The following is a 27,056-nucleotide window of genomic DNA, read 5'->3' as shown; positions in this document are numbered from 1 at the left end:
TACATGAGTAGAATGTGTGCTTTTATTTAAAATGCACCTCTGGGTTATTTGTGGGGCATAGGAATTCGTTCATTCCCCCCCCCCAAAAAAAAAAAAATATAGTCTGGCTCCCCACAAGGTCTGAAGGATAGTGGACTGGCCCCCTGATGAAAAAGTTTGCTGACCTCTGGTGTACACAGTCCAAAATGGCCACACAGAAAAACCCTAATGGCTAAAAATACCCTGTGATAACTTCTTTATGAATGTGATCAAGTTAAGCTCCCTGGAAAATGTGGATGGGAAATGAAGGCCTAGTTGGCTGATTTGGGGTGGCAATTGATTTATCAATAATGGCAAGAGAGTGACACAGGCTTCAACCATCCTCAGCCTTTCATAAGTCAGGCAATGACTGTTCTTGATGCTTTCCTAGTTCCAAATCAAACTGCAGTTCTAATTAAGATTCACATGCTTAGCTGCACCCACATGTTACCTGGCCTTCTTCAGCCACTGTCGCTCAACAAGCCCTGGAAGTCAACCAGAACTTAATGAGGAGGTACCGCAGGGAGAAGATACTAATCTTGCCAGCAGGCGTTGAATGAGCATTCCATTTTTCATTCAAAAAAGGTGCAGGGTTAACTATGCTCCACTGTACTAGAGGCAGCTTACCCTTACCTGACCTTACAACAGGGTTTTCCAAATGAGGACTCTGTATAATGGCTCTAATTCAGAGATACGGTACATATCTGCAGCAGCAGGCTTTGTGTACAGTGCTGCAGGTGAGATGCTAACTGCCAAACAGATTATTAGTGCTGCTGATCACCTCTTAGGGAAGAGGAGGAGGTGCCTGGAATTAACCTCTCCTTTCATACAGGCTTTTTATACAGCTGATTGGTGCTTTCAAACTAATAATGCTGTTTGTTAGGGCATATGCTGTGCAGGATCATTACTCTTCAATGTGAGAACTTTCTCCCAGGCGACACCCATTTGCATGTCAGTTGTAGGGATGGCAATCTGTCAATTTCACTTTCTCTGTTCCTCCTTTTTCCCATTTTATGTTCAGTTCTCCACATTGCCACATCAGTTTGCATTTTTAAAAGTCCTAAAAAGATAAATCAGCAGCATTTTAGTGCAAATTTATCGTAATATGCACATTTTTGTATGCAACTTTGACTTATATACACTTTTGCAAATTTCTTATGTTCGGACAAGTGGATTTTCGCATAATGAGCAGATAGCAGAACCTGCATATAATGTGTATGTGCAACTAGATTCTAGGAATGGGGGGAAGGAGATCTGCAACTATTTACGGGTCTCCATTTGTAATGTACAAGAAGCAGATAAAATTCCAAAAGGGAGTATCTAATTCTAAAAGGTGACAGCAAAGCAGTCTTGATTGAACAAACTCTGCGGCCTGTAAATTGGTTTAGCTGCTTGTGTGACATAACCCACAATGGAAATGTTGGCGCAAGGACTGTCACAGGTGACTTGTCTTTTGGAGAATCTACACATATCTGATCATTTACCATTTGATTGGACTAGATACCGAAAAGCACGTTTTAGGAATAATCCTAATTACCTGACATGGGGCAGTGGATATAGGAAGCCTAAATGACACAATGTTGTTCTCAACTCTAATGAATTAGATTCCAGCAATGACAGAATGATAGAGCTGCCCACTGCTGAATGATTAGAAGAATATGACAGCAGTGCTTCCAGAATTCAGACAACATGTGGGTAAAAGGTATATTTGAAGGAAAGAGGTGATAGGATACCAGCAGGCAGCCCTACAAATTGGATCGTTTAATCCCAGCAAATACTTCCCCCCTGAGGACTCCTATTTTGGGGTTTGTGAGCTGCAGGGGATTTGGCCAAAGTATTTGATTTAAACTAAAGGAAGTCAAAGATTGAGTGCTGAGCATCAAAGGAGATGTTATTTTGAAAGGTCAGAAAGGTTACAGACAACTTGCGGGGGATCTGGATGAGGCAAGAGGAGGAGATGCAAGAAGAATGTCATCCAGAAGCAAAGGTGAGACAAGGAACTTAATGCCAGAAGGACACTTGCAATGAAGGAAGTCCTGGCTGCTCTGTCCCAGTTGGGGAAGGCAGGTGTGGGAGCGAAAAGAGGACCTGACTCAGTAATGGAACACACCCTCACAACAGTAATAGTAATAGTAGTAAAAGTAATAATACCCTGCCCATCTGGCAGGGTTGCCCCAGCCACTCTGAGTGGCTTCCAACACAGAGAAAAACAGAATATGACACCAAATATTAAACGCTTTCTGATACAGGGCCCTTGGTTCAGTCCTTAACATTTCCACTTTCAAGGATTCTCAGGAAGCAAGGCTAGAAACCCCCCCTCTGAGAACAGTTGTCATTCACAGTAGGCAATATTGGGCTAGATCAGGCATGGCCAAACTTGTCCCTCCAGCTCTTTTGGAACTACAACTCCCATCATACCTAGCTAGCAGGGCCAGTGGTCAGGGATGATGGGAATTGTAGTCCCAAAACATGCCTGGGCTAGATGGACTGAACTTACCAAAGCAGACCCACAACCACCACGTTTTTCTTCAGTTGGAGTTCAACAACATCTGGAGGGCCCACAGGTCCACCATCCCTGTTCCAAGCTTTTTACCAACATGGGGTTCCATTAGCCTCAGCAGTACTCTACATACACATGGGGATGAAGAAAATCTCAGGTCATATATTGTTCTGCTGGTGCAGCACTTGCGCCTGCACAAGCACCTCTGCGTCTCCCCTGAGCACCCTCAAAATCTGCTCCAGGGGGGTTGGAAGACCCTCTAGTGTAGATGTTGAGGGTATGCCGGGAGAGAGGAAGGGGAAGCCCTGGTGCAGGAGGGGAAATCTGCACATGCAGAGTTGGCTGCAGCTCCTTGTCTCTTTCTGCTGTTAGCACTGCACCACAAGCTCTGTATTCTCTCTTGTGCTTCTTAGGTTTTGAATTGTTGTGATCCATCCTGCAATCTCATACAATGACATGAGGGCTAGAAATCTTCAAAACAAGCAAAACTAGTGCCATGGGCAGCAAGTGCTGAAGTGAGGTACTAGGGGCAGCATAAAAACCATCAGTTAGACCCTTTTGTTGTTGTAAAACTGTGGCTGTCCAGGTATCGTTGGACCACTTTGATCAGCCCTGACCGCTTGCTCTGCTGTTTGGAGCTGAGAGGGTTGTTGGGAGTTGAAGCACCAAAGCATCTGGAAGACGCCATGTTATCTCATCTGAAGGCAGCCCTGTATAGGGAAGCTTTTTAATGAGCAATATTTTATTATGCTTTTATATGTTGGAAGCCACCCAGTGTGGCTGGGGCAACCCAGTCAGATGGGTGGGGTACTAATATACTAATAGATTTATATACCACCCTTCATCTGAAGATCTCAAGGTTGTTTAGGGCTATCGGTGAGATAAGAGCACTAAATGGGTTGCTTGTTACATTCTTTTTTTAGTTTTTTAATCCACTGTCTTTAGTTTTTCAACCCACTCAGCTGTTTTGATTATATTATTTTTGCATTGCATGCAATTGTGTTTACGTCTGATTTTAAGTCTCTTTTGATGTTTTCTTTTTGTCAGGTTATACATGTTTAAAATGCATTAAAATGAGAGCTTCACATTTGTACATTGTGCTTACCCAAACCAACCTGTCTGAGCACCATAAAGTTTTTGTGTGGGAAGAAAGCAGATACACCTTGGCTACTTGACCACCTCTTTCAATCACCGGAACTAGTTTGAGAGCATTCCTCTTCCCTCAGTCCCCAAGCAGTCCCCAAGGTTCTAACATAGCTTCCTCAACAGAGGTGACTTTTGAGCTGGAGGCAAAAGGGGGTTATCTTGTGTGTCTTGTCATTTCCTATTAGCAATTGTCCAATAGCCCTGAGACACTTCTATCCACCTCATTTCAATTGCTCAATAGGGGAAACAAAGATTAAAAATTAGTGGTAGTGCTGTTTTAAGTGTGGTGCTTTCGTGACCTTTCCTCAAATCTGTATGTCTGAGGCTTTCTACATAGTAAATACTCTTTATCCCCCACACCTAGCATTATATATGCCCATGTTTGAGATCTCTTATTGCACCCCCCCACACACACACACACAACTCAATATGGACATGCTGTGGACCAACTTCATGTCCCCTGAGATTTCCAGTTGGTGGCAGCTCTCATACAGAAATCCATCTTTAAGACATAAAACCATAGAGCCTTGGGGTGGTGATGTATCTCTCATCTCCCTGCTCAGTTGCAGATCTGCAATGCAGGAGGCCTCCAGCCTCTACTAAAATACCTCTAGTGAATGAGAACCCACCACCTCCTGACACGGTTGTTTGTTCCACTGTAAAACCAGTCTTATATTTAGGTGGTTTTGCCATTTCCACATATTTTTCTAGACCTGCCCTCTGGAGACTAGAGCAAGAGAGCACAAGACTTCAGAATGGGAATTTTAAGCCCACTATCATGTCTCCCCTTAATCATCTCTTCAGCCTAAAACAGAGACTCCTGCACATACAGGCTTCAGGCAGGAAATCAGATAGCTTTCAATGATAAGACTTCTAATGATAAGATTCACTTCTAAACTTGGAAGTAAGCCTCCCTAGGTTCAAAAGGATTTAGTCCCACGCAAGTTGTGCACAGGACTGTGGTCTTAAAATAGCATGAGCCTTCATTTCACAAATAATTCTAGACTTTACACCTACAGTGGCTGAAGTGGAGGACACTTTCCTCTTTTTGTATTTCACAAAGGATACCATTTCCTCATTCAGCAGCTAGGAGGGGGGCTTTGGAAATTGTCCGTTTGATGTCTTAACTTAATCAAGATGTTTAAAACATGACTGGTACAGCAGGGGTAAGATGGGCTACAAAACCAGTTTTGATTAGAATAGTGAACATTCAGAGGACACTTTGAAGCTTCATTATGAGAGAAATTGAAGACTGTGTTGAAGGGCGATAGGGTCTTGTAGGATGTGAAGCTCTTTGAAGTTACTCTTTATGTGAAACTCTGCATTCTCCACTCACTGCATTGAATTACTCAAGAGTGCAATGTAGGGCCAATAGACTTTGCTTAAACTTCTGAAAGCTCCCTTGCTTAATATTATATGAATTCACCTCAATACCCCCACCTTGAGTTTAATGGTAGGCAGAGCCGGCCCACCTATGAAATGGGCCTCAGGTAGTGGAAATGCAAGAGGCAGCACCCCCAGGCACCCCACCACTTCTGCTACCACTGGAGAAGCAACCCAGGCAAGGGAGACTTTGGCAGCAGCTCAGTATTCCCATGCACAGCTGCTGGTCTTTCTCCTTTCTAGAACATTGTTGAAGGAGTATTATCCAGTACAGCAATACAGCGCAGATGGGGAGCCTCTGTCCCTCCAGAAGTTACTGGATTAAAACTCTCACCCCCACCCCACCCCCCAACCATGCTGGCTAAGGCTGGTAGGAGCTGGAGATCAGCCACATGTAAACACCCAAAGGTTCTGCATCCTGCAATACAGCCCCCTAAAATTAAAGTACCACCACATTAGGCATCAACTCTGCTTTCAGCTTTTATTTTGGGGAAAAAAAAGAACCCACACCTTAAAAACTGCCATCTTACATTTCAGAATAGAAATCTGAAAAAGCTATAAAAACTAAGACAAGACTTCAGCCTAGTAGACAGCTCCTTATTGCTGTGGTTTTAAACTCAAGTCTACATCAAACATTATATTTTGGTCATTTGGTCTAAGTATTCAAGGGTGTTTGAACAACAGTTACAATACAGGGTTCACAATACAGACATGATTATATTATAGCCAACTGCCATAGACATGGTCTTTGAACTCAGTCTATATTAAAATATGCTCCTTGGGAAATAAACAAACAAAAGTATAGTACAGTTAGATGCTATAATAGCAGCTTTAAGATGTTATCACAAAACTCCAGATGACATGCGTAAAATTAAATTAAGGTTTTATGGTCAGACAGGAGTTGGGTCCCGCACTTTCCCCTTACAAAGTAGTGTTCCATACATGCAGTGCCAAGTGGTCTTATTCTTCTCCAAATGGAACAAAACATTTCCATTTATTCCTAAAGCAAAATAGAATGATACCTAAGTATTCTGTTGAACAGTCCAGATAGCAGTTAAAGCACCTGAGTTAGGTCTTACAAACAAGGTTTTGTAGGATTCCATGAATATATCCACATCTCCATATGAATCTAAACATTTTTTCTTACAAAATGTTAGCTAGAAATATACCCAGTTGCACATATAACCCATACAATAGCAAAAGCTCTAAGCCCCATTTAATAAGATGATTTTTGATTAAAAATAGAAGGTAAAATGCACTCAAAGTTACAGTAAGAAAAGCTTTCACAGTGTAATACTGAGACTGTCACAAAGTTAAGAAAATACTGATATCAAAGGTACAAACAATCACAATGTTAATAGACAAATTGCTATACAAGGAATTTTTTGTTAAGAAAGAAAATGCCACCAAAACCTAGGGCATACTGCATCCCTTAGTGGCGACTATCAGCTGTGTACACAATCACGTCTTGCTTGTCTCGTCATCTGTAGAACTCCTTAATTGTAGATGGTCAGTTCTTCAGCTTCTGACTGGTCACTGCTTGATACATTCTTCATCATTGCACAATTTCAAAATAGTGCAATATTGCCATAATATGCTGAGGCATGAAAACATAACCAGTGTAAAGTGCCATTCCAAGGATTGATACTAACATGGAATCTGAATGGCAGTAAAGGAAAACCACATATTGACAATGTATTAAAACCACACTGCAAGAATGCTATAAAGCCAGGTCTCAAGCCATACGAACATTTAAGTCTTGTACATAGACAACTGAACTAATACAGAATATTAACTGGCAGCAACTCAGCGCAACAGCGTAGTAACGAAGACTATACTAATTAAGAGTGCTGCTCTGGACTTCTTCAGAAGGTCACACTGAAAGTTAGGCCAAAAATATACAAAACCTGATTTGCTTACTACTAGCAATAGAGGAAATTACACAATATATATTTCTATTTCTCATCAGTTGCTTTTCCTTTTGCACCACTTAAGAGGCTGAACAAACCAACTGTCAGGGAGAACTCAAGTTGGTACAAGGCCTAAGTTCAAAATCCCTGGGGGCCAATGTAACAAAAGTTACATTTATCTTGTGAACTGTCCTAAGAGCTACTGATTAAGGGCAGTGTACAAATTTAATACAGGCTCCCACCCCCCACACAACTGACTCACATGCAACTGCATATATGTGTGGTGTGGGAAGTAAATAAATAATTCAATTCAAACCCAGAAACGGTGAGAGATAGGTAGAGAGTCTTTGTGGCTCGCGAAGAGATACTCTCCGGAGCCCAAAGAGGACATCAGTGAGAACAGAGGAAGCCCCAAAGAGACCACCTAACAGCTGGTGTGGGGCCTAGTGCCACAGCAGAAGCTGCTTTCCCACGTGTCCTCCTGCTGGCCCCAGAGCTTCAATTCTAGTTGTGGAAATTTTTGGATACAGTATTTTTGGTATGGATTGAAGAGACAGTAGCAGAGAGGGAGTTCAAAGGGTCTTTAGAGGGTGTTCCCCACTTTACACAATTTCACTTACACATGCGAGGGCCCAGAACTTAACCCATGTAAATAGGGGGGGGGGATTCCTGAAAATAATAATATTAATAGTGCAGAGTGTTCGGAATCCAGTACATAATAGCTTAGTCAGTATGCAAGTTCCTTCATGAAAGGAACTGAATGAAGCATTAACATAACTCATGGGTGAGTTCTGCAAGTAGATAGAGGAGTTACCGGTATGTCACATTGGCAGCTAAAACGTATTTCACAAAGGACAGAAGATGATCAAGGTGTGCACACAAACACAATGGAAGGAACCGCTTTTCCTATCCCCACCCATGCCGACTTCAGGAAAGGGGGGAGATATGAACAAGAAGGACAGCTCTTCACTACAGGGCCCTCCAAGCCACTTGGGAAAGAAAAGGAGGAGATTTAGCATCTGGAATGGGGAGCAGGTGTCACTTATCAAGACACCAAATTTGATCTGGGACAACCACCAGTTGCTGATCAATACACTAATTCCAAAGAGTAAACATTGACAATATAGTGAGTCTCCTCATTTGCCAATTACCAGAAGCAAGCTGTAACTTTTCTTTATGACCAAAAATGGCTTGTCCAGCAATGCACCATGTGGACATGTGAGTTGCACACAACCGTTTCACTTTTGTCTGGGTAACTTATGCACCAACAGCAGAATAGTATGTATATATCATATCATGGACCATAAAGAAGGCTGGACCATAAAGCTGGACCATAAAGAAGGCTGACCGCTGAAGAATTGATGCTTTTGAATTATGGTGCTGGAGGAGACTCTTGAGAGTCCCATGGACTGCAAGAAGATCAAACACATCCATTCTTAAGGAAATCAGACCTGAGTGTTCACTGGAAGGACAGATCGTGAAGTTGAGGCTCCAATACTTTGGCCACCTCATGAGAAGAGAAGACTCCCTGGAAAAGACCCTGATGTTGGGAAAGATGGAGGGCACAAGGAGAAGGGGACGACAGAGGATGAGATGGTTGGATAGTGTTCTCGAAGCTACAAACATGAGCCTGACCAAACTGCGGGAGGCGGTGGAAGACAGGAGTGCCTGGCGTGCTCTGGTCCATGGGGTCACGAAGAGTCGGACACGACTAAACAACAACAAAATCATATCATGGTTATTTTTGCAGATATATTATCAATCAGTATGATAAAGTAAGCCAGTAAAATAACAGAAGAATACCACCATTAGCAAAATAATGACCGTAAGGGTCAACAGGTTTGAGGGAACTCTGAGGTTAAAGAGCCAAAGTCATGCGGTATTCACCTTCCAGCAAAGCCAGCTGATGAAAGCACAAGAGTCTTTTAAAAATGAAGACTATGCTGGGTTAATGCCAATGGCAAAGTAGTCTGTAGACCAAAACTAGTGTTAATATTTCACATAGGAAATTGGCTAGTGAGCCTAGACTGTATATCTAACATTTTATACAGAATACTGTATACTTTCATAACTGAAATTAGTGGTAAATGATCATCTCTTATTTGAACTAATGGACCATTTGAAAATTTGTTAGTAAAAAAAGGAAAGCAACAAACGATAAGCACAAATATGTAGCTGGAATGGTGTGATGTTGGAAAGCTCCATCACTCCTTCACCTTTTGCCTTCCAAGTCCTATTCACCCTCAACACACCCCAGAACAACTAGGAAGTTCTTTTCCCTCCCACTAGAGTTAATCAGAAAGTTATCATGAAAGACAACAGCTTTTCTTCACAACAAATTCTCAACCTCCCTTTGAAATGAAACTCATACAGGAAACCATGATCCTACAGCCCCAATTGCCTACCACACTTATGTGATAAACCACCCTCAAATCCATTCACAAGCAGCATATCTTGTTTCCCTAGCTCTGAAACACAATTGCCCAGACCCAAATGCTTTATAGTCCCAAGCCAGTTACATAAACAGCCATCCACCCAGTGACCTAACACCACCTTCTAAACAGCTCCCCAAAGAGGTTTAACACAGCACCCCAAGCTACATGAAGCCTCTTCCCTTCCAAAAAAAACAACCAACAACCCAACCCACTCTGTTTAAATCCCTTCACTCAAGTCACTGACAAATTTAAGGGGTCGTGCAGAACCACTTCAGTTACTTAAGTCCTCATTTCTCCAGAGCACACCTGGCTAAGGCGGATCCCAAGGATCCGTTGACCAGAACTGCCTTTTCTCCCTCATTTTAGGTGAAACTCGCACAACTCCTTTAAAACAGCCGCAAAACCGCAAGTACACAATGCAAAACGCCGAGCCTTAGATGAATCCATCCTAAGCAGAGCTTGGTGAAAAAGACGTCAGCAGTCACTTGTTGGCTGCAGCAGCAGAAGCCTGCAAAAAAATAAAACAAAACCCCAGAGCAACGGCGAAGTAAAAAGTGCACCGAAAGGGGGCAAATGGGGAGCTGCGAGGGTAGGGCGGAGAGAAAGAGGAGCGAGAGAGGGAGATGGAATGATTGATTGCCACGACCTTCCACCCAGGAAGGAACAGGCCTGGCCGACATTCCCATAAATAGACATACATTTATTCCCGCCAACCTGAACTGTGCAGGACGGCTCCGACAACTATGCCCTCAGGCCCAAGTCCCTCCCGGCTAGCTGCGCACCTCGGGCGCCCTCGGGCGCCCAGCGGCCTTCCCTCTCGGCCGAAGCCAGGAGGCCGTTCCCTCCCCCGGGGCGTCCTTTACCTTCCCCTCCCGCCGGCGCCCTGCCCAGCCCGCGCCGCACCCAGTTCACCGCGAACTTTCCCGGCGGCGGCGGCGGCGCCCTTTCCCCTCACGGCTCCCCCTTCAGCCGCCCCAGAAAGGATACTGAACACCGTCCGTTCCCAAGGCTCCAGCATGTAGAGCGCGGTGACCAGCAGGTACTGGTAATAGAGCCACGACATCTGCTTCCAGGCCGAGCTCAGCGCCATCTCGCCGGCAGCAGCGCCTCCGCGCGTCAGAGTGCGCCGCCCGGAGAGAGAGACGCACCCGCTCCGAAGGAGAGGCGGAAAGGCGGCCGAGGGGAGGCGGCCAAGAGGCAGGGAAGCCCAGCTTCCTCCGCCGATTGGCTCAGTCGCTCCTCGGCCCGCCCCACCAGGCCGGGCCTAAGCCACCCGCCCGGGGCGACCTATGCAAAGTTCCGCCTCCGCCGATTCGCCGCCCTTGAGGCCGCCGCTTGCAGCTGCCTTTTGCAATAGCGCCCCTCGCCTTACCTAAGCATGAGGCCTGCTTCTGAGGCAGGGTTGCGTCGGAGCGCGGGGAAAGAAAGCGCCTGTTGCGCTTGAGGCTTCGACTCCGCAAACTTGCGCAACTTTCATGGAGCTGCGAGGCTCGGAACTTCTCCCAGAGCCTCCTGGATTAGGCCAATAGCCCACCTATGTCATGGAATCTTAGAAGAATTGGAAGGGATGCCAAGGGTCATCCGGTCCCAACCTCTGACAAGGCAGGAATCTCAACCAGATCATACATGACAGGTGGCCCCCCCAACCTCTGCTTAAAAATCTCCAAGGAAGGAAGGTCCACCACCTCTCTTGGGAGTCTCTTCCAATGTCAAACAGCTCTTACTGTCAGAGAGTTCTTCCTGGTGTTTAGTTGGAATTGCTTTTCTTCTCACTTGAATCCATTGGTTTTGGTCCAATGGAGTAGGAGGAAATAAGCTTGCTCCACCTTCCAAACTATGGATAACGCAATTCCAAAATCTATTAAAACCTTCAAATTACTAATTTCCAAGGCAGTTCACAAAAGATCGTAAAGCAAAGTATTCAATGAACAGATAGATCCTTAGAAAGCTGAGGTGAATTTTAATGTTTTAGTAGTTTAACTTTTTGTTATGTTTTAAAATATTGCAATTTTTTTCTTGACTCTGTTGTTTTTATCTTTTTGTAAACTACTTTGAGGGCTTGTTACAATCAAACAGTGTATAATTTTTATGAAATAAATAAAAGAGGCTGCACTAACTCAATCACAGCCGAAATAAACATACAGCTGAAGTATACAGTCAAGAATAAAAGTTTTCACCTGGAACCTAAAAGACGGTAATACTTCTATCACTTCTACATGTTATTTATTCCAGGGAAAGCTGCAATATTTTTTTTTTTTACAATAGCATTTCAGCAATAAATTCTACCAACTAATCTGCATTTTATAACACATTCAAAGGTGTTTAAATTATAGTTTTTACACAGCCTATAGAAAAGGACTTAAATGACAAGAGTTTGATAGGTAAGAAACCAAAAACACATCTGTGATTGTTTTTACTTGATATACGGATGCCGCTTTTAGGAAGGTGTTCAGCTTTTTGATGTTAGAGAAGGCAGTCTTGCTATGAGAACAAGATGGCAAACCTTAAATTATAGCAAGAAATTGTAGCAAGTACACAGGGTTTCCAAAATATTGGGGTGAATAAAGAATGGAAAACAAAAAACAAGACTTGAACAGAGTTTAGTGCTACCAATATCTGATTTACACAAACTAAAGCTCAACTCTTACAGTAATGCTTATAGCAACATTATCAGGCAGCCACGCCACCAACTATGGTTTAAATTCCCCCAAGATCAGAACATTTTAATTCTAAATAGCAGGATAAAAATATTTATATACATAAGAAACTGTTCTAAAAACATGAACTATATACATAACTAAAGTTCACTTGCTTTACCAATACAGGGTGTGTGACAAGGATACAATTTTTACATCAGATTAATAGACGATACAAATGAAACAGAACAGTCCTTGGCTTTTGAATTTTTATGCAAACTTAACCCAATGCAAAATGCTGCATCTTAGCAGTGGCTTGCTAGAACATTGAAAAAATGGAAGACTTCATCCTTATCTAAGACAGCCACTTCTGTTGAACATTCAGTACATTTTACTGGATGATATATCTCCTCCTCTTCCTGTTTTTCCTGACTGGCAATGGATTCACTACTCTGTTTAATTTTCTTGTGCCCTCTCTTTGTCTTTTTGTTCAATGGACCTTTGTATTTCAGAATCTCTTCTTTGATAACGGTGCAATTCATGACAAACATTGCTCTGTACTGAGTTCTGTATGATTCGTGCCTGAAAAAAAGAAGAAAAGAAATGGGAATGCAATAAACTGTTGCTGATAAAAATACTACAAAATTGGTAACCCTACATGTCCTGAATCCAGGATATCTGCAAATTTAAGAAGCAAAGATGAAACAGATATGTCTGAATTCCAGTAGAATAACCACGATAGCATAGCCAGAAAAAGATAAGAGTATGAAGCTTGTTAAAAACTATCTGGCTTATTTGACATGGCCCTTAATAGTCAACAAACTGTTCTATCTGATGAAGCCGACTGTCACCACTGAAAGTTTGTGTCAGAATAATAACCATTTTGTCACTGTCTCCCTATAGTTTTCTAGTGGTTTTCCACTATAACCTCTGTGACATTTAGCAATAGATGGGGCTATTCTACCTCACACACACCCCAAAAAAAATCCCAACCAAAGTGCCTCAAATTAATCTGGTCCCAATGAGCAACAACAAGCCAAAATTAAAGCTTTTAGCTTTGCTTATTGCAGGAGTGGCTAACCTGTGGGCATCCAAACATTGTTGGATTTCAACTCCCATCATCCCTTATCCCTGATCAGGCTGGCTGAGGCCGATGGGCACTGGAGTCCAACCACATCTGGTTATAGCTACAATAGAATGAAGTTGCTTTTTCAAATTCAGAAATCTATTTAAAGCTGGCTTTTATTATTAAATTTAAAAAGAGAAGCACAAAAAAGGAAGCACTTCATGCTGGAAATCAATGTTTCGCCGAGACAAAGTAAATCTGCTGAACAAAAACTGTACATGTATTTCCAAGGGGGGGCGGAATCCTTTCCCTCTTCCCCAGTGTTTGACAACCAGTGCCAGATTTACATATAAGTTAACAAGCTATAATGTAGGGCCCCACACTCTTGGGGCCCCCAAAAAAAATTAAAGGGGAAAAACCCTGGATGTACATTTCCAAAATAGAAGATAAAAAACAAATAAAATAAAACCTACATACAGCAACAGTGTTTTGTGTTGTGTAGGCTCCTATTTGTTATGTGCAAATGGCTTTAGATACCTATTAGGTCCATAAATTACCATATAGCATATATTCAACACAAAAAACAGCAACAAAGGACAGGTGGACATATAAAGGGCCCCATTACCTTCAGTAGCTTAGGGCCTTATCAAACCTAAATACAGCCTTGAGTTAACCTCTCTTTAAACATGGAGACAATATTATGACCAACATCCTAGTTAATGAAAGGCAAGTTCATGAAAACCGGACAGAGACAGTTGAAATTACAGGGTTGCTGTATGAACAAACACTAGCTTATCTCATCTGTGATTGCTGTACCTAAATCACAAGTTTCTTAAGGCTGAAATATTACCTCTGGCAGTCAAGGCACAGTGTGGTCATGCATGCAGGACAATTCAAAACAGCGTCACTGCTGGGAATGGCAGGAAGTTTGGCTTGTGGCTGTTGTGAGTGAAGACTTCTTAACCTATGATACCTACAGGACAGTATATTATAGGTCAGGAGAAGCATTCTTACTGGTTAGGCATCTTTACTGAAACTGGTGTATATCAAAACTGCATGCCAGGAGCATGACAGTTGCAAGCACTGCATGTTCTCAGTCCCAACACATTAAAAAAATTATTTTTTCCTCTTTTTGAATTTTTTTAAAACACCATCACAAAAGGGGAAGAAAACAAAACAAAGTTGCTAGTTCATATTCACTATGATAAACATCAATACATCCATCTTAATTTAGACAAACAGATCCGTATATGTACTCCAATTGTCTGAATAGGTATCCAAATGAAGTTGATGTTTACAGAAAGTGTGTTCAAATGTAGTCAGAACATTAAGGTTTTCAAACTACTACGTAATAGCTGATAAAAGTCCATTTTTGTTGTCAATCCTAGACACATGATTACAAGATCCTGCTCCAAAATTACAACCCCCAAATTAAAAGCTTGCATGAATTATCCCTATAGATCTGTATCTCTCCCTATTTTAACCACATTGCTTTAATAATAATAATAATTTATTTATACCCCGCCCTCCCCAACCAGAGCCAGGCTCAGGGTGGCTAACATCAGTAAAATTACAGTAAAAAACATAATGGGGGGGAAATAATAATAATATTTCAAATTATTTCACGCACACAGGGACAAACTGGTATGTTAATGCCAAGTACAGGGCAACTCCACACCACTCCTGGAAAATATATAGACACCACCATGAAAAAAGTGCTGACGGGTGGTGCCCACACAGGCAGAGCCAATGATCATGTTCCTTGATTGGTCAAAAGGAAAGCCAATGCTTACACTTGAAGGGACCCAGAAGAAAAAGCTCCCACCAAGCTGCAGGTAAATGCTAATCAGACTTAAGTTCCCCATACATGTCTGGCAGATTGATAAGTAGCTATATAATATGATATAGCTAATGTTATTCTGTAGTGTATGCTTTGAATAATTTGAATGATATATATAGATAGATGATAGATAGATAGATAGATAGATAGATAGATAGATAGATAGATGATAGATAGATAGATAGATAGATAGATAGATAGATAGATAGATAGATGATAGAGAGAGAGAGAGAGAGAGAGAGAGAGAGAGAGAGAGAGATGATAGATAGATAGATATTTGACAGATAAGAGAATTGGAAGCCCCTCTTTCTTCTTCTCTTCTCTTTTTTAATTTAGTTGTTTTTCTTTTTAACTTTTACAAGTTGAGGGGCCCTGGGAGGCGGGTAGAAAGGGTCTCCCAGAGCAGGAGGCTGGGAGACGAAATAGAAGCTCCCGGGTGAGAGCTGGGAGCATCTACTTTTCTCTGTATGGATGAAGGGATATGATGTAATTGTGATAGAGGACTTTTGTATTCATCCCCCCTTGCCTTTCTATCTCTTGATCTTTCTTTTTATTTTGTTTTCTTTTTCTTTTCTTTTCCTTTAGTTTGACTTTTATTGTATTCTATGTTGAAATTTTTCAATCAAAATATTTATTTTTTTAAAAAGTCTTAAGTTCCTCATGATCCCATCCCATCAAATGTTTGAGTGGAATTTTATCATAGAGTGCCTTGCAGGAGTACCATTTGTTCAATTACTAAACAATCTAACAACAGTCAATAAATGATTTTTATTTCCAACATAGTATCACAATGTGATAATTCCCACTCACTTTAGAGAAATGTGCAGGTGGGAAACTGAGCGTTAAGGCTCGTTTGATATCCGTATAATAAGAAACAAAGCTGCAACAATGTCAGAAAATCAGGAATGTGTAGAGTTAACGTTAAAGGCAGCCTGCTGGATCAGACCAAAGGCCTATCTGAGGACACTGAGGTCCAGCTCTGAGGGCCTTCCGGCGGTTCCCTCGCTGCGAGAAGCCAAGTTACAGGGAACCAGGCAGAGGGCCTTCTCGGTAGTGGCACCCACCCTGTGGAACACCCTCCCACCAGATGTCAGAGAGAAAAACAACTATCAGACTTTTAGAAGACATCTGAAGGCAGCCCTGTTTAGGGAAGCTTTTGATGTTTAATAGGTTATAGTATTTTAGTGTTCTGTTGGAAGCCGTCCAGAGTGGCTGGGGAAACCCAGCCAGATGGGCGGGGTATAAATAATAAATTATTATTATTACTATTTAGTCCAACATCCTGTTCCCACAGTGGCCAACCAAATGCCTATGGGAAGCCCAGAAGCAGAACCTGAGTGCAAGACCACAAACACGAGTATTCTCATGACTCAAATTAAATGCTCAGTTTCTTACCCCCGTCTCTTCCTGTCCACCCAGGCCTGGTCTCTGTTGTCTTCTTCTGGGTCATAGAACAACTCATCATTAGTTGGAATTCGGCGCTGCTGATGTTTCCTTTTTTTCCTGGTTTCTGGAGCAGCTGTTCAAGTTCACACAGATACAGTTAGAACACACACCCCAAAGAACATGACTCAGAAGCCTATTTGGTAATGAGCCTCCCTTGCAAAAGTTGCATGCTAAGAAGGTGAATGGCACTGCCATGAGTTGGGCGAATGAAGCCCGAAACTGTTACAAGATGTGCATCTGAACCCACGTGTGTGTATCTTCCTATGCACACTCCCAATATTAAGCTAAGAGGTTTTAGGTTTTTTTCGACAGAGTTATAACGTTTGTTTGTTACAAATATGCGTTTACCCTTAACCTTGTGCCCAGAAGAAATTCAAACACAAGAGGAATAAAGAATGATTGGTTTATTACTTGAAATGAAAGTGGAAGAATCTATGGTTGCTGCTTCAGAAAGCAAAAGTGCAATAGAAGCAGGCAGCAAATCTTACTGCTCAAACACCTTGATCTAAAGAGTAAAAGGATCTGTAAATTTTCCAAAAGCCAGAAGAAAGCAAGCGTGACAATTTGGTCACAATACCCACACTAAAAGGAAAGGGAGGCAGGGAAAGTATACCTGTCTGGAAGCAAAATGTGATGTACAGTGAAACTAAGTTCCTTGAGTTCCTTTTAGTGCTAACAAAGCAATGAAGTCCAGAGTTTTTGTACTATTTTGAGCCAATGCATTCTAATGAAGTGGAGTGTATTTTAGATGAGTGAACTGCCACAATATCTTTATTTCTTTGTTCCATTTTTTATTTTATTTATGTTTGTGTTTGCTAGTTAAAAGTTTTACTTCACTTATTTGTAACTGAAATGATGTGTCCTTGTTAAACACAACTGTAGGAATGTTTTACCTGGTGAAATTGTGCTCTGTTTTACCTGGTGAAATTGTGCTCATGCCTTCCCAATTGGCAGGACCACTACCTCCTAAAGTCGCAGGTTTAATTTTACCCAAATTTTCTGCGGCGAAAGAAGGGATCCAGGTTATTCCTGGTGTCCTGGATCCTGACTATGTGGGCACAATAATGGTTCAATTTTGGAGCCATATGCCCATGCAGTTAAAAAAGGGTGAGTCTTGGGCGCATTTGGTGGTGCTCCCTTCTCATCCTACTGCTTCTATTATGGATAGTAATTTGCACGAGCTCTCTTCTCTTCCTCCACAGCTGTTAGCCGTGGTCCAGAGGATTGGAGGAAAGAAACCTCTTCGTAAGTATAAAATCAACGGCAAAGTTCTGGAAGGTTTGATTGACACAGGCGCAGACATTTCTGTAATTTCCAGTAATTGCTGGGACCCCACGTGGCCCCTTGAGTCTGCCTCTGCAGTCTGGGGTGTGGGTGGCCCCCAAAATTCTTCCAAAAGCGTACAGTGGCTGCCTGTTTCTCTGCCTGATAGCTCTGAAACCATTGCATACATCCAGCCCTGTGTGCTGAAAATCCACCTCAATTTGTGGGGACGAGATTTATTGCAACAATTAGAAGGTACCATTCAATTTAATGAGTAAGCTTGCACTTCCCCTCAACTGGAACCGCAAGGAATGCTGAATTCCCCTACCATGTGCCAATATTATGTGAATCAAGCCGTCCAGCCTTTCTGTCTTCAGTATCCCTGCCAAATAAAATCACTCTCATTTCAAGCTGAACAGCTTAGACAGGAAAAACAGCTTGAAGCAACCCCTGAGAATTTGCTCTTGTGCGTTATTTCTTGCCTTAACATTAATTCAATGGTAGTAATCATTCTCACACAACTAAACTAGTTATCCTTTTTGGCAATAGGTGTAAATTAAGTTTGCTGTGCAACACAAGACTACTGTGTTGATCTTTACATAAACTATTCAGAGAACAGAGTGTTTCAGGATTGCCTTCCAGGACACGTTTAACATAAAGACTGGTGCAATGGAAAATTATTGTTATTATCTCATTTATATGCCACCAATCTGATTGGGTTGCTCCATCCACTCTGTGCAGCTTCCAACAAAATTAAAATAGGCCATACTGGGCATCCCTTTTTATTATCACATTTATTACCACAGGAGTTAGTTCAATCCATAGAGCAAGAGATTCAATCTCAAGGTCATGGATTTGAGCCCCACTGGGTAAAAGATTTCTGCGTGACAGGGGGCTGGGCTAGATGACTACAACACTACAATTCTATGAAATGTGGAATACTTCTGAAATTATGCCATTTATGTAGAATGTAAAGATTTGGTACAGGCATTTGTCAAGAATCTAAAAATAATAATAATCCTGCCACAACAATGAATGCAATATTGCAGATAAATATTTTATTACAACCCATTCTACATTTCTAAATATACTATCTTATCCAGCTGTAGTCAGATAATCATATATTGGCCTTAAAAGACAAAGTATGAAAAAGCCTTTTGTCCACACACACAATCCCTTTTGCTTTTTGAAATATAAACCCAAGAAGCCTCTAATTAACTAGATTCCCTTTTTATTTTAACTGGGAAATGTTAATTAGAGGTGTTTTGGGTTCATTGCTTGTACGACGAGAGAAAGAGCAAAGCGGTCATGTGTCAGGACAAAAAGCTCATCTTTATCTCTGCTTATTAAGCTGAGGTGATTATGTGACTTGGGATAAAGTACAATTGATTTCCAGAGACCAATGACTAAGCGAACTCAAGGAGGACATTTACCATGGTGTGTGAGGATGCAGGAAATTCATTCATCTTTCTAGAAGAATGAAGGCATTTAGTAGTATCAATCACAAGGTCAGCTGCCTTGACACCAAATAGCATCCGTGATGCGAGGCATTAGCTTATTTAGTAGCTTCATGTACAGTTAGTTTACTACAGCAGGAGGAATTCCTTCATTTGCCCGAAGATCTCTTTAAGGCAGTGGTTCTCAACCTTCCTAATGCCGTGACCCTTTAATACAGTTCCTCATATTGTGGCGACCCCCAACCATAAAATTATTTTCATTGCTACTTCATAACTATAATTTTGCTACTATTATGAATCGTAATGTAAATATCTGATATGCAGGATGTATTTTCATTGTTACAAATTGAACATAATTAAAGCATAGTGATTAATCACAAAAACAACATGTAATTATATATTGTGAAATATTTATTTCTAATTACAAATAAATGAAATTTTGTCTTGAAGCATGGTGTAGCAAGGGTAACGGTCTTAATATAACAACAGTAAACTACATTGCTACATTTTGCGACAGTATGCGTAAAAAGCCAATGTCAGTGTGAAGGTTGAGATTGCTTCTTTCTCTGTGGTAGCAACTTCAGAGAACGAATGTGGAATATTCCCTGTGCAGATAAGACAGGCGCTGGCAGTTAAATGCTTCTGCCAACAATTAAAAATATATCCTATTTTTCCGTCTATAGGACACCCCCATGTATAAGACAACCGCTATTTTTGGGGACTCACATTTAAGAAAATGGGGAGAGATGGCCCCCTGTATAAGATGCCCCCTAATTTTTGACATTATTTTTAGGGGGGGCCTAGTCTTATTCACGGAAAAATATGGTACATTACAAACAAGTCAAAGCTTCAGCATATTATTACCTTTTGAGAGCTCATTCATTGGAAGTCTTGTGGATAAAGGAAATACACCAAAAGCAGAAGTGAATTTTGATGCAGGAAGCAATAATAACGGCAGTAAATAACCAGTTATTTACCTACTTTGTCTTCATCCTCTGAATCAGAATCAAAATAAATATCATCGTAGTACTTTGCAGGGGAACCTGTTCCAGACTGTCCAGCGTTAGACGTACTGCCTGAATCACAAAATGTAACACAAAATATGTAGTCAACATGGGATCACTATACAGAAAGAGATCTATGTTTTCTCTGAGGGTGCAGGTCTGCACACACTTACCTGGGAGTAAATTCCTTGCATACAAGAGCCCTGCAGTTCTGCTTCAGAGATGAGTAGGAATTTATAGCTCGCATCCTGATATTAGCCACTGCACTCCAATGAGACTCCGACTACACAGGTTAAACTTCTTTATACCTCACTCAAAATGAGAAAACCCTCTTCTGTGAAACTAGGCATGAGGTGCTTTATCTCTCCCTTGTTTCTCATCAGAAGCATCTCACACATCCTGAATTAAGTGCTGTAAGGCAACCTTCTCCAACCTGTTGTCCACCTCCAGGTCTTTGGACTACAACTCCCATCAGCCCTTAGCCAGGATGGTCAATGGTAAGGGATAATGAGAATTGTAGTGCAAAACATCTGGAGGGCACCAGGCTGGAGAAGGCAGCCTGAAGGGGATGGGTTTGGCTGTAAAGCCTCTAAAAGGGGAGGGGAGTGAACTGAAGCAGCAGTCAAAATTGACAACAGTCCAGCATAAGATGTGAAGGAAGAGAGCTATCAGCAAGTTCATATTGTCCCACAGTTTAGAGATTTACCTGTTAGCTGCGATTTCCACTTGCCCTCTATATTTTTCATGGTGGAGTCCAGTTCTGCTTCCATTTCCTTTTGGAATTCATCTTCACTTGAAGATTCACTTTCTCCGGTTAGACATTCCCTTATTAGTTTGCGCTTTTGATCAGGGGTGCCATGCAAGAGCACATCTACTTCATCCTCTGAGCTAAAAGATGATAAAACATTAAAGACTATCATTCCAAGATAAATGTGGCAAGTCTATTACTTTTAAAATTCTTTTTAAATACTGAGAAAATGATTTTTTAAAACTTAGAATTGAAGAAATTTACTGATATTAACTCGATAGCAAAAAAGTTAGGTGTGTGTGCTATACACTGTACACAGTGACAACTGGGGTGTATGGAGTGTTGGGGGTGGTGGTACACCTTTGGTCCTCCACCCTGCACTCAGCTCTCACCTGTGCCTCCTAGAAGCTGTCAGCATGCGACAGCAGCCACACTTCAGGAATGGCTTCAAATGGCTGGCTAAACCAAGTGCAGGTAACCAATCTCAAACTCTCAGTAAGTTAGGGCCTTCCCCTGCATGTGAAGACAGGCTCCAGCAGATTGATGAAGGTAAACAGGGAGTGTGATACAGGTAAATTGCTTTGTATATTAACAACAAACCACAACCCAGCATAGTTGTGTTTTTAAGCTCATTAATATCAGTGGCCAAATCTTGCATCTGGTTTATTATTAGGAAAGTAAAGAAGGCTAAGGTACTAGACCCGGCATAGGCAAACTCTGCCCTCCAGATGTTTTGGGACTACAACTCCCATGATCCCTAGCTAACAGTACCAGTGTCAGGGATGATGGGAATTGTAGTCCCAAAACATCTGGAGGGCCAAGTGTGCCTATGCCTGTACTTGACTTTGTCAATTAAAGTCATCAAAGTCGTTGTTCCTGTTTGTCTGCAATAATCTCATCACCTCCACCTCTGAGTTTGTTCAGTTCCCTTCCTCCCAACACACACAAAATAATATTTTTTAATTTTTTTTAGGACCTAAGACAAAGTGCTCCTGAGCACACAGTAGATCTCCTTTACACTTTCCTATCTATCTGTCTAGATGTGGTCTAGAATCTGGTGTCTGGCACCTCAGCCTGCCTACCCATCTAGGTCAGCTGCATCCCCAGATACATTTTACAGCATTGCAAAGGTTGCTTGTATGTCAGGTACCCACCTGACTCCATAGTCTCAGCTCTATTTTAAGTTGCTTCACCTAGCAGCTGGGAAGTACACCCCCCTCCTCTTATTAAGGGATAAAAGCTCCACACAGTGCATTTGCTCACAGTCTAGGTTAAATGGCTACTAAATGGAAAAATAATAGTTATGGAGCCATGGAAACACCCATGTTTCGCTATTTCTACAGGGGGAAACACGGAAGTCATTGTAGAAATGTGTGTGTGTACATGTAAATTTGATAATACCCAGACTCTACCTACTCATTTTTGTAAATTTAATAAACAGTAATCTTTATTTAAGTGAATACAAAGCTGACCCTGAGAACTGTTACAACTAGTGTGTTTTTTCTGGGGGGACGCAGGGGGACGCATACAGCCTAAACATTTTGTGAATCTAAGTTTGGCCTCATTGAGGGGCAGTATTTCAATATGAGTAAGAAAAAGAGTACCCCTAAACATTTTTAGGGAAAAAAGGACTGGTTACAACAGAAGGAAAGAATAGCCTGCCGATTTCCCCAAAAATCGAGTGATTCCTGAAACTTGAAGCCCCTGTTTCATTTTTTTTTTAAATAGAACCATAAAAAAATATTTGGAGCTCTCAAGCGGAGGGGAGTTTTACCAAACCAAAATGCAGGTGAAGATAGAAGATGCCGACCATTTGCTTCTGAGCGATTTCAGATATATTATCCATGTCTACCGAGAGAGCAGGAGGAAACTCCACCCCCCCTTCACACGTCTATTTACGTCCACACTAATCCCCACCCTCGCAAACACAGAGCGGAAAAAGAGAACCCGCCTCCCCTTCCCTATATATATATCTCTCTCTAGACCTGCTCTGCGCCGGCTCCTCATCGCTCGGCTCCTCGATCACATAAGGGTCATCCTCCTCCCGCAGTCGGCTCATGGCGGCCCCTTCCTAACAAGCGGTCCCTACCCGCTTCCTGCCACCTCGGTCCATCAGGAAATGCTTTCCCCGTCTCTTCCGGTTCCGGCAAGCTTGGCGCTGGTTCTTCGTCCGACCTCCTACAACGCTTACAGCGAGCGTTCCAGGGGGACCCGGCCAGCAGCAATGGGCGTTCCGGCGTCCGGTTTTGTGTCACCCGATCTGCTCAAATGGTGATCGTCGCATGACACCTGCTGTCCGCAGGATTCATCTATCCACGACAAGTTCCAAACGCTGGCTCTCCGAAGGCTAAGGAATCGGCTTCCCCCGCTCCTGTGGTTACCATTGTAAAAGAGGACGGGACTGCTCTGAACTTCCGTCGTTTGATAGAAGAGAGGATTGCAGCAAGCTCAGTTTTTCCTCTCCAAGCGCAGTATCTTCTCCGGTGCTTTATGGGATAGGATGCCCACGTTCATATCTTGACAGATGCATCGTTTGGAGATAAACATTGATATGCAACTTAAGCATTTTACTTTTATTGCAGTGTGCTGCTCCTAGCCCACTAGAAAGGTTCACTTTCCACACACCATACATGTAAATGGTTTCTCACTTGTGTGGATTCTTTCATGTCGAGTAGGCGTTCCTCGATGAGTGAAACACTTTCCACGCTCCCTGTGTGGATATCGTGACGTATATTTAATTGTGACTGATACCTATATGCTTCACCGTACACTGGTCATGTTTTCTTGCTGTTACTTTGCGATCTTTTTGTGAATTCCGAGGTACATAGACATCAGTGTTCTGAGTAATGGAGAATTTCATTTTCCCATTTTTCAACACATTTCCTACATGCTTTTGGGATTTACAAACGTCTCTTTGTGTGCTTCCATGCTGCACATTTTCTGAATGCACCACAGATGGCTCCTCCCATAATTCCTTACTGTTCTGCCTGTTACTTGCTTTGTGGGCTGCTGAAAAATAAATGTCCTTCAAATTGAAAGGCAGAAGCTGAGAATCTCATTATGGATCAAGTCCAGTTCTCTGCTATTCTCATTTTACCATTTCAAGCATATCCTTGAGGTTAACTTCTGAATATGCTAGTCTTGACAAAAACGAGCCCTTTCCTGCTGCATTTCCCTCTTCCAGTCACTAAGCACTGATCTGTTTCTTTGCATTCATGGAGGATGTGAAGCAAGTGCTGATCATGGTTCATGGAATGGAGAGAGGAGGTGGCTGGGGAGCAGATGTGTAATGTGCAGGGAGTCCCAGGGGCCAGCTGGAGAGGCTTCAAAGGCCACATTTGCCCCCCATGTCTATTTAGTCCAAGAGCCCTACAGGGGGCAACTAGATGCTGATAGGAAGCCCAGAAGCAAGACATAAAGGCAACAGACCTCTGCTCCCTCCCCTCCCAGAGCAAAAGGACCCTACAACACAGCATTTACTTGCTGATGTCTCCCCATCTACTGTACAAGATCCTGGAGAAAGGGGTTGTCCTTCCTAACAGGAACCGAAGACTGATTTGAGGAAAGATACATTAGTTACTTTTAGGCACACAAAAACCAGCCTTTTCAAATCAATCCTTGACCTCAAAGCCAATAAAAGGGATTATCCAGATCCTATAAATATGCACCACATGACTAGTAGAGGACCATGTGGTTCCCACTGTTACAAGGTGTGTGTTGGAATCCACACGTGTCCAGCCCTCACATGTACATCCACTGCCAAGAGCTTTAGGACCTTTTGCTGGAATTTAAAATGTGTGTTTGTTATGTGTTTACCCTTAGCCTTATGCCCACAAGAAGTTCACACACAAGAAGAATAAAGAAAGATTGGTTCATTACTTGAAATGAAACTGACAGAATATTTGGATGCTGGATGGTGTCCTGATCAAGGAAAGCAATATCTCTATCCTGCCTTGTTCAAACCATATCTGGAGTACTGTGTCCAGTTCCGGGCACAGCTATTTAAGGAAGATATTGACAAGCTGGAATGTGTGCAGAGGGTGGCCAAGATAACCAAGGGTCTGGAAACGAAGCCTTTTGAGAAATGGTTGGAGGAATTGGGTGTCAGCAACAGTGGGAAGTGCACTTGAAGAGGCTGAGGCAGGCAACACAACTCACTAGTTGATCAGGTGAAGATCATCAGGCTTGTTTGGTCTGGGAGGAGGGGTGTGACCACTCTGCTTGATTAAGCTCAGGACAGGTGAGGATCACATGCTTTGTTAAGTGGAGAGAAACAGCTGCTCAGCTGGAGCAAGCTCAGGTGCATTCAGGAAGATTGGGAGGAATCAAACAGAAACAAGGTTTGAAACGCTGGTTTGAAGCACTGTTGATGGACTTCAAACCTTTCTCACTCCATTGGTCCCGAGCCTGTATTTGACCATTGGACTGTTTGACTTCTCTCTAGCATTGCCCTTGGGACTGTGTGCACTTTCAGCACTTACTTCAGACCATGCTGGGGGTTCAGGACACTCTATTTGAACAGAAATCTATTAAGTTGCCCGGCTGTATGCACATTAACTCAGAAATAAATTTCATTAAAATAAGGGTTAGCTCCAAAGTAATGTGAATAAGCTCCTGCCAACCTAGCAGTTCGAAAGCATGCCAAAAGTGCAAGAAGATTAATAGGTACTGCTCCAGCGGGAAGGTAAATGGTGTTTCCGTGCGCTGCTCTGGTTTCGGTGTTCCGTTGTGTCAGAAGCCGCTTAGTCATGCTGGCCACATGACCCGGAAAAACTCTCTGCGAACAAATGCCGGCTCCCTCGGCCTGTAAAGCGAGATGAGCATCACGACCCGAGTCATCTGCGACTGGACTTAACTGTCAGGGGTCCTTTACCTTTACAATGTTAACCACACTTGTGTCTTCCTGGCCCTCATAATACCTTTCCTGATCTACGATGTACACTCCAGTTGAGTTTCTAATACTCCAATATTGTGTTTTTAAACCACACCCAAGCATTTTGGAGTGATTTGACCCTCTGGACTTTGCCTTTCAACTTCCTTTTTACCAACCTCATTTTGTGGATGTTTCCTCTTTTGAAATAAATGTGACCGTGTTGGATCTCCTTGGGAATTGGTCATTTACATGTATATTTAATTTAACAGCGCTACGTTCACTGCTCCCAGTTGGCTCAAAACCACGTACATCACACACCAAGTCCTGAGCACCACTCAGGAGCACCACTCAAGGGCTGCTGTCCCTCTGGTTGGTTCTAACACCAACTGTTCTAGGGCAAAGTGACTTTGGGTGTCTATCAATTTTATCTCATTGTCATGACTAGAACACTTATATGGCTGGTCTATTTACAGATAGGTAGCCGTGTTGGTCTGCCATAGTCAAAACAAAAAAAATTCCTTCCAGTAGCACCAGTAACAGATAGCTGGTCTATCTGAAGGTAGTTTATGTCCCTCATTACTACAACGGACCCTCTTTTGAATGCTTCCTTGATTTCATTTTTCATCTCAAGAGATAGTTCAGTCTGAGAGACAGGCGAGTTGCCTGTTCTGGATAGGGTTGCATTCCCTCTGAAGGAATATATATGTAATGGGGATGCTCCTGGACCCATATTAGTAACTTGAAACACAGGAGGCCTCGGTGTCTAGGACTGCCTTTTATGAGCTTTGGTTGGTAAGAGTTATGGCTGTTCCTAGACCGAGGCTGCTTGGCCACCATGGTGTTGACATTGGTAATCTCAACACTGGATTACTGCAATGAACTCTATGTGGGATTTCTCTTGGGCTCAAGCCACAAGATGCATCAGTTAAGTTGTTGACTGAGGTACCCCATTCACATCCTATAATAGCTCTGCTGAGGGGACGGCACTGGTCACTAATGTGATACCAGGTGCAAGTTCCAAGGTTTCGCTTTTAGTATTGCAAAATAATAAGGAAGACACAGTATAATATCAAATTTTTATTATTTTGTTCACAGAAGATTGAAACAGAATTATTTGCTGCTGCTTAATATGTTCTAGGCCTCAGCCAGAAAACATGTAGCTGTCTTATACCAATTATAGTTTATTCTGACTGGCAGGAGTTCTTCAGGATCTTGGGCAGAGAGTTTCCAGATCACCTCCTAATCCAGGCTTCCTCAACCTCGGCCCTCCAGATGTTTTTGGCCTACAACTCCCATGATCCCTAGCTAGCAGGACCAGTGGTCAAGGATGA

General features: G+C 42.4%; 2 protein-coding genes across 2 annotated transcripts; both read right to left on the bottom strand.

The window, feature by feature from the left end:
- Nucleotides 1–5,514: 5,514 nt before the first annotated feature.
- On the bottom strand, nt 5,515–10,572 carry SPTSSA (serine palmitoyltransferase small subunit A). Its single transcript, XM_028720966.2, has 2 exons — nt 10,380–10,572; nt 5,515–6,706 (listed from the first exon to the last, which is right to left on the bottom strand). The coding sequence occupies exons 1-2, from the start codon at nt 10,480–10,482 to the stop codon at nt 6,603–6,605; spliced, it is 207 nt and encodes a 68-aa protein (XP_028576799.1). The 5' UTR covers nt 10,483–10,572; the 3' UTR covers nt 5,515–6,602.
- A 1,404-nt stretch (nt 10,573–11,976) lies between these two features.
- On the bottom strand, nt 11,977–22,996 carry EAPP (E2F associated phosphoprotein). Its single transcript, XM_028720952.2, has 6 exons — nt 22,838–22,996; nt 20,811–20,992; nt 20,078–20,176; nt 16,330–16,453; nt 13,945–14,067; nt 11,977–12,610 (listed from the first exon to the last, which is right to left on the bottom strand). The coding sequence occupies exons 1-6, from the start codon at nt 22,909–22,911 to the stop codon at nt 12,334–12,336; spliced, it is 879 nt and encodes a 292-aa protein (XP_028576785.2). The 5' UTR covers nt 22,912–22,996; the 3' UTR covers nt 11,977–12,333.
- Nucleotides 22,997–27,056: the final 4,060 nt, after the last annotated feature.

The sequence above is a fragment of the Podarcis muralis genome, chromosome 1 (assembly GCF_964188315.1).
Source record: "Podarcis muralis chromosome 1, rPodMur119.hap1.1, whole genome shotgun sequence".
Lineage (NCBI taxonomy): Eukaryota > Metazoa > Chordata > Lepidosauria > Squamata > Lacertidae > Podarcis > Podarcis muralis.
This window is presented reverse-complemented; position numbering and strand designations above follow the sequence as displayed.

What these genes read in the sequence shown, in the direction of transcription:
- SPTSSA (XM_028720966.2), bottom strand. Translation starts at nt 10,482, where the DNA reads ATGGCGCTGAGCTCGGCCTGGAAGCAGATGTCGTGGCTCTATTACCAG. An exon ending in TTGGGAACGGACGGTGTTCA is followed by an intron (nt 6,707 to 10,379) that starts GTATCCTTTCTG and finishes ACTGCCATTCAG; the next exon opens with ATTCCATGTTAGTATCAATC.
- EAPP (XM_028720952.2), bottom strand. Translation starts at nt 22,911, where the DNA reads ATGAGCCGACTGCGGGAGGAGGATGACCCTTATGTGATCGAGGAGCCG. An exon ending in GAGGAGCCGGCGCAGAGCAG is followed by an intron (nt 20,993 to 22,837) that starts GTCTAGAGAGAG and finishes ATCATCTTTTAG; the next exon opens with CTCAGAGGATGAAGTAGATG. An exon ending in GTGGACAGGAAGAGACGGGG is followed by an intron (nt 14,068 to 16,329) that starts GTAAGAAACTGA and finishes ACTGTCCTGTAG; the next exon opens with GTATCATAGGTTAAGAAGTC.